The sequence below is a fragment of the Triticum aestivum genome, chromosome 5B (genome assembly GCF_018294505.1).
Source record: "Triticum aestivum cultivar Chinese Spring chromosome 5B, IWGSC CS RefSeq v2.1, whole genome shotgun sequence".
In the NCBI taxonomy this organism is placed as follows: Eukaryota; Viridiplantae; Streptophyta; class Magnoliopsida; order Poales; family Poaceae; genus Triticum; species Triticum aestivum.
In genome coordinates, this window is record NC_057807.1 from 546093107 (window position 1) to 546100302 (window position 7196).

Here is a 7196-nt window from a genome sequence, read left to right on the forward strand (position 1 = left end):
ACATTTTGAGTGTTCGCTGGGAAAACGCTCCCAGGGAACATTCCCCAGATATCGGTGTCTAGAAAACATACGCCTATGTACTCTCGGCAAGAAAAACAAACAGTTCAGCGTGCTACAACAAATATATTTTTTCGAAAAGGAGGGCATCGTTTTGGCCATGCATATATCTATTCACTACCACAAATATATGTACTGAATTGCTTAATTTTCCGATCATTGCCTTGGGTAATCTTACATTATTTATCATGATGTTTCGGTACATGGTTTCTGAGAACATTTGCACTGCCCGAGCCATAATTGATTTCTCAGGTAATCATTTAAAAAAATCCACTTGTTGACGTGAATAAAGTTGTCTCACATAAAAGCACGCGCACACACACGCACACACACGCGCACACACACGCGCGCGCACATGCACGCGCACGCGTACACACACACACACTTTAAGACACGAGAGCATAGTGTTACGCTTCTCGTTTCTTCAGCTTCACTATGAGCCCATATTTCATCTGCAGTAAACAAGACAGCTTGGGCTGGATGCTCTGACCTTCCACCAGCTCCACATCAAAGTTCCACATGACTGTGGCGACGATGGTCTTCATCTGCATAACCGCAATTTCCTTGCCCATGCAAACCCTCGGGCCCGAGTTGAAGGCCAGGAACTTGTGAGAAGGTACGTTCTTGAGCTTGTTGTTGTCTTCCAAGAGCCATCTGTTTGGGTTGAAGTCGAGGCAGTCTTTACCCCACAAGCTCTCCATTCTTCCCATGGAGTAGAGAGAGATAAAGATGGCATCACCGGCATGCACCTCATGGCCACTTGGCATGATATCATCAGTAACCACTGTCTTGCGCTCCGTATGCGCTGGTGGATATAGCCTGAGAGTCTCGTACAAGGTGGCTCTCAGATACACGAGAGATTTGGTGTCCTCCGGCTCAAAGACCATTGCACCCATACCGTTGGCTGCTTTGTGCGATGCAATAGGTGAGAGTTCCTTACGAATGATTGACACGATGTTAGGATTCTGGGCAAGGTTGTAGAATATCCATGGCAGGGTCGTGCCAATTGTGTCCCTCCCAGCGATCATGAAGTTAATGAGTGTCGCACGGAGCAAGTCATCATCAGCGAAGTCCGGGTCATTGATGTAGGAAGATAAAATATCACCTACAACCTCTTCATTCTCATTGTGGCCAACATTTTCTCCGTTCCTCTTCCTCCTGTCCATCGTATCCACAACAAACCTGTGGAGCACTTTCTTCGCTTCGAGGAGCTTTCTCTCAGGACCAATATTTAGCCACCTCATTGCCTTCCACAAAGAGGCTGGCATGGTGTGCCGGAGAAATCCCACCTCCATGACTGTGTCCATGGCAGTGGAGGCATCAACCGGAGGCATGTCCGAGGACAGGAAGCCAGGGTCCACGCCAAAGACTGCCATGGCGGTCATGTCAAACATTAACCTCACCATTAACTCTTGCATGTCGAACGAAGTGCCGGTAGTCGCCATGCGAGCAAGCAATGGGAGGAGGTGGTCCTTCACCTTGTCACAGCAATGGGCTGCCACACGATCAGTAAACCACGGGCTGCTGACCACGCCCGCAAATTTCACGCGCCGCCGACGGCACAGCTCGCCGTCGATAGTGAAGAGGCCACCAGCCATGATGTCGAAGATGGCGGCGAATTCCGCGCCCTTGGGGAAGTTGTGGTAGTTGGTCGTGAAGATGTGCTGGATGTTGGCAGGGTCGCAGGTGATGAAGAATCGCATCCCGGCTCCAGGTGGGCCGTCCCCATTGAAGTTGAGGCCTGATCCAGCGAGGACCACAGAGCTGTACTCATGGAAGTTGTACATGTTGGCCAAGAGAGAAGGGAGCATGCCTAGTATTGGCAATTTTGTGGGGAGCACTGCTTCTGCTGGGTTATTTGATCTTCTACGACTAGACCGCAGCAGGTACAAGTAAAGGCCTAGGGGAACAAGTAGCACAAGTGCTGTGGAGATGAGTGACATTATTATCACTAGCTAGTGTGTACATGGATGCTGTAAGGTGCAATGGACATGGCGATGGCTTCATTTATATATAGATAAGTTGTTCCTTGGTCTGAGTCCATTGGTACCAGATGCGTTGTGGTGCACGATATAGCATGCGTTCTGGTGCACGATATAGCATGCGTTCTGTGCACAAATATCATGCGTTCTGTATCGTATGAAATAGCATAAAACTTGTAAGTATATACCTCAGTTAATCGATGTGATATTAACAAAGGTATTTAAAATCGTCACGCGTATGGTACCTCAATTATTTTTGTTGTGCTGCTGCTGCTGCACTGGAGTAGTGGACAAAAACGTATGAATGTTGCTGCTGGAACAGACGACAGACCATGGCAAGCTCATCGTGTTCAGGAGACTTGTGCACTGAAGGGCATCCAGCTCAACTCTGAAGCTCGCAGCTGTGGATGAGGGGCGACCTGACATATATGTATGAAACCTGGTACCGTTATTTGTATTTCACCAGATAATAGTAGAATTTATGAATAAAGCCGATAGTACCACTAAAATGAATGAATAAAGCCGATAGTACCACTAAAATGTAAACAAAAACCAAAGCTAGCATCGTTTTCTTTGCAAAAACTCAAAACCAAAGCTAGAAGAAGAAAAATCATGGTTAGTAGGTCACCACCAACAGTTCTGCGCAAAAGCTCAGCACAACTATCTGATGCACAGAACCCCTAAACCTGGCATAACTGAACGCTCTGTTTTCAGATAGAGCGACATTGCAATAGCAGTTACAGACATTCTTATATTTGGGTAATCTGGAGATACCACGACCATGGGAACGTGACGTCATCCAGCGTCTAGTATGCCTACGAGTCGGGATCAGCGTGGCTATGCCGATGTGCTGAACTCAGCATGGCTCGCACAGCATGCATACGGTGAGCTGATGCACTGAAATGCTAACTTGATTTTGTGTCTTAGTAACACTAAAATGATACGAGGGACAGGTTTAGGTAACAATGTTTCCCTTCAGGAAGCACGGACGAGTACTCACGGAACACGGCGGAGCCGAGCAAGCATGGGGGGCCGTCGGCGCTCGATCAGTCAATGGTCACTAGGTTGCTATTCCAGCTATGAACGGATGGGAATAAACACAAGCACCTGGCGTGCAAGGAGTGAAGCAGGCAGGCAGAAACTGACCTAGTGGCGCTTCCAGAGGACGAAGGAGAGGTCGCCGGCCATGCCGTGGGCGCGGTTCACCCGGACGGACGTCGACGAGGCCAGCTCCACGGTACCACAGGCCGCAGTCGCCGTCGTCGCCGCCTTGAGTTTCGCGGCTTCGCGCCATCCGGTAATGCGTCGACGCGGCCAGCTCGGGTGTTTGACTCATCAGGAACAGGGGAAGAGAGAGGGTTTGTTGGGCGATTGATGGTGGGCTACTCCAGTAACGTGCTTGCTGCAGTGGGCCGTGTAGATGGGTCTCACAGGCCGCCTTTGACGGCCCACTTAGCTGCTCGGCACAAAAAAAAATTCCCCGAAAAGATCCTCATTTTTTTAATTCTCCTAAAAAAGCAACAGTAATTAATTCAGCTCCCGGATCACCGTTGCATGTCGCCCTCCTATGTTTTCCAGAAAGGAGATTTTGAGGCCTGCCAGTTCATCAATGAATCTAAAAGAAGGAATTTCGAAGCTGATAACCTAGCTAAATTTTCTTTATCTTTGGGTCTTGATAGACATGTGTGGTTAGTTGAGCCACACGATTCTGTAACAATTCATGTGAACCACGTTGTTGAATAAAGTGCGGCAAAGTTCTCTAAAAAAAGTAACTGTAATTGATAGTAAGAAACATGCAGACATCGGATGCCCATTTATTCAGGCGAAGAAGAACAACAACACTAGAGAACCACACCGGCAAACACCAAGTGCAAACATGAAACACAGAAAATCTTCCAAAGATAAGCAAAACTAAAAAACAACTAGCGTTGAAGCCGGAAACACGGGAAAAACGGCATCCATGAGTAAGCATCATCTGTCAAACACAATGGAAGGGGTCGCCAAACCTACGGAATCGGGATGGAGCACACACTGCAAGAGCACCTGATAGAAAGGAAATTGAAGAACACAAACAGAGCTGCTGTTTGGACCTCACCTTTGGGTGACAGTCACACATCAGCAGGGTAATCAGATAGATGTTCAAATGACTTCGCCACACCAACAACACATTGTAACACGCTTAATGACATCAACATCTGGCTTTTCTCTATGTAGAAGTATCACACCAGGCTAGCAAATTAGTTAGCCTCTTGTGGTTCTGTGCACCTTGTAACTGTTTTTGACAAGTGTTCAGCAGTTCAGGCTGGCCTAAGGCCTGCCACAGTTTACAGTCAAGAAAAATCAATTGGTACTCGCTCCATCCCATAATATAAGAGCATTTTTTACACTAGCGTAGTGTCAATAACGCTCTTATATTATGGGACAGAGGGAGTAGAATTTTCAGTGCCAATAAGTCATTGTTACAGTCAAGAAAACTAATTAGTATAGAATTTTCAGTGCCAATAAGTCAGACCACATAGCACACATCCCCAAAGAGAAGTTCCGTCTTACAGTGGATACACATGATAAAATTAAACCCGATATAGTACTACTAGATCTTCACATTTTGGACCAAATTCTCAGCCAGAGTGCCCACATTACTTAGGCCCTGTTCGATTAATCCCCTCACCAAAGGGATTGAAGGGGACTGGAGAGGTTTGAGGGGGATTTAGACTTGCAAGAGATTTAATCCCCTTTGAAACCTCTTCAAACCCCGCCTAACCGAACAAGCCCTTAAGGTGGGGCGACTGTGCCTAAAATGTCCACCATAATTGATGGACAGCTTGTTGTGAGGTGCTTGAATCCGTCAGTCTCCTTGACAGCTTGAAGCACGCCCTGTGAAGAAAGGTATCTGAGACAAGCATTCTTGAGTTGCAACGTGCCGTGCTGCTCCGCTAAAGCAAGGGTGGTTGCAACTGTCTGCACATCGATTCTCTGGCATAGTTTCCCTTCACAAATAGCCTTTAGCCTGTCCAGTCCATACCGATCTGCAGCAACCAACAAGTGCTGCAATGCCACATTCTGATCAACATCACAGTTGCTTGGCAGAGTATCAGTGTATATGAAGTGAAGAAGTGCCTCAAAGATGGAAGGCTCCATGTCATCAATCTTGACGTGTTTCATGGTGGTTTCTTTCATTTGACCAAAGAGCTCGGCCTTGAAGACAGACGATCGCGCAGCTAACACGCATCTGTGTGCATTGAAGAGTTGATCACGGACACTGAATGTCACATCCATGCCTTCTCCATCCTTCAACATGTTTGCAAAGTGCATTTGCAGATCTGACTGCGGAACTGGGACTATGACTGTGCTATCTTCTATGCGAGGCTCTTTCAAGACCGTCAAAACACATCTGATTGTGAAGCGGTCGTCATTGCGGGATAGCAGTTCCTTAAGCTTGGAGTTCTCAATAAACTTTTCCCAGCCCCAAGTACCACCTACTGGCTTAAAGGTTAATGTCGAGCTCTCTAGCTTATTAACTTTTCTATCTTTCTCCAATAAACTAAAAGTGAACTTCACCTTTGCATCTGTAGTCCCACTGCAGAAACACAAGAAGGCCGACATGTAGGCACCTGTATCCTCCTTCCATCCATCAGGATATATTCTGATGTTCCAGCCGTAGCCGCCGACGTTGAATGTGCTCGAGCTAATGAACTTGCCCGCACTCATACCCTGGAGCAGAGAGTAGCTAGTCACCTCAAAGTTGTGGGCGGTGGTGATGGACTCTGTCAGGCATCTCGAGGAGGTCTCGGTAATGGGTTTGTTAACTGAAGAAGCGAAGTTGTTGGCCATGGCAGCGGAAGTTATGGGTGTTGCGGTCACTTGAATGCTCATGTACGTGCATATATACTCAATGTGTGCACAGGAAGACGTTTAGCCTTCAGCAAACATGGCGTTCACGTTCAACAAGCATCCATTGTTGGCACAGCCCCAACCAATCCACCGAGTACTGACCGATACTTTTGGCAGCAATCTGCCTCAACACATAATTCTTACTGCCAAGCAATCTGCGCGCTAACCTGGGAGTGGCACGAGAAGCAACAAACAGTTAAAACAGACGTAACCTAAGAAAGTAAGTCATGGAATGATTCATGCAAAGGAAGTAATAACATGATGATATATGGGTATATAAGCAAAACACTTGGTACCAGTGATTTCCACACAAGCCCATTGTTAGGCTATTTTATCATCGCGTGCAGATCATAGATTAAATAACTGGACCAGACTGCCAGAAGAAAAAGGGAACCGGCGACCCTGGCGGTTTAACCGAAAAAGGGTTGCCCCCGCTTTATATCATAAAGCAAACATCACCACGATCCGTCGTAGTCTAGGTGGTTAGAAAAACCTGTACTCGGCTCTCACCCGAGAGACCCTGGCGGTTTCTTCCGCTCCACAAACCATCCCACCACCGAACCGGGAAAAACCTGTCGAATCGGTCGGTTTTCTTGCATATCATAGTGCTGCTAGTCCACCTTCTTGCATATCATAGTACCCCGTACAACGAAGCCAAGGAAGCCAAGCAAGCGCGAGATCAAGGGCTCTCGCGCTCAGCCAGTGAGTGGTCAGGTGATCACTAGGTGGCTGCTCGAGCTAGGATGCTATGGGGACATACAGCAATAAACACAAGCACCTGAGGGGCAGGTCAGAGCAGATACCTGGAGGCTCTTCTAGCGGACGGAGGAGCGGGCGTCGATGGTGCAGTCGAGGAAGTTCAGATGGCCGGCGAGGTGATTCGGCGCACCGCCGTTGCGAGCGGCCGTCGATCAGGTGGGCCTCCACGCGACCACGCGTCTCCTCCCCCTCGCCGCCGCCTGCGGTTTCGCGCCGTCTCCGGTATTGCGAGCCCTCGTCTGCTTGGGCGCCCGTTCAACAACGAGCAGAGAGAAGAGATGACTGCATTGCTTTTACGGGCCTGGTAGATGGGCCTAATCGAGAGAAGCCCCAACTGTTTTGTCATGGGCTGAACACCTTTAGTTTTTTCGAGAAGGTATTCGTATAGATTTGACTAAAAAAAAGGTATGCGTACAGATTTTTTTAGATTCGAAAAAAGTTCCCATGAGAAGACTCTTGTCCTCGAGACCAACACAATCGAGAAAGGGGTCGGAGCCATGATCTCAG

General features: G+C 47.9%; 2 protein-coding genes across 2 annotated transcripts; both read right to left on the minus strand.

Annotated features, from left to right (window-relative positions):
• Positions 1 to 221: 221 nt before the first annotated feature.
• Positions 222 to 3376, minus strand: LOC123113095 (noroxomaritidine synthase 1). The gene is made up of 3 exons (XM_044534224.1): positions 3186 to 3376; positions 2285 to 2458; positions 222 to 2187 (listed from the first exon to the last, which is right to left on the minus strand). Exon 3 carries the CDS (start codon positions 1998 to 2000, stop codon positions 465 to 467), a length of 1536 nt encoding a protein of 511 aa, XP_044390159.1. The 5' UTR covers positions 2001 to 2187; positions 2285 to 2458; positions 3186 to 3376; the 3' UTR covers positions 222 to 464.
• Positions 3377 to 4504: 1128 nt separating this feature from the next.
• On the minus strand, positions 4505 to 6946 carry LOC123116863 (BTB/POZ and MATH domain-containing protein 2-like). Its single transcript, XM_044537749.1, has 2 exons — positions 6734 to 6946; positions 4505 to 6097 (listed from the first exon to the last, which is right to left on the minus strand). The coding sequence occupies exon 2, from the start codon at positions 5910 to 5912 to the stop codon at positions 4812 to 4814; it is 1101 nt and encodes a 366-aa protein (XP_044393684.1). The 5' UTR covers positions 5913 to 6097; positions 6734 to 6946; the 3' UTR covers positions 4505 to 4811.
• Between the last annotated feature and the right edge of the window lie 250 nt (positions 6947 to 7196).

Bases quoted from the DNA above. Each gene is read 5' to 3' on its own strand.
- LOC123116863 (XM_044537749.1), bottom strand. From the start codon at position 5,912: ATGAGCATTCAAGTGACCGCAACACCCATAACTTCCGCTGCCATGGCC.
- LOC123113095 (XM_044534224.1), bottom strand. From the start codon at position 2,000: ATGTCACTCATCTCCACAGCACTTGTGCTACTTGTTCCCCTAGGCCTT.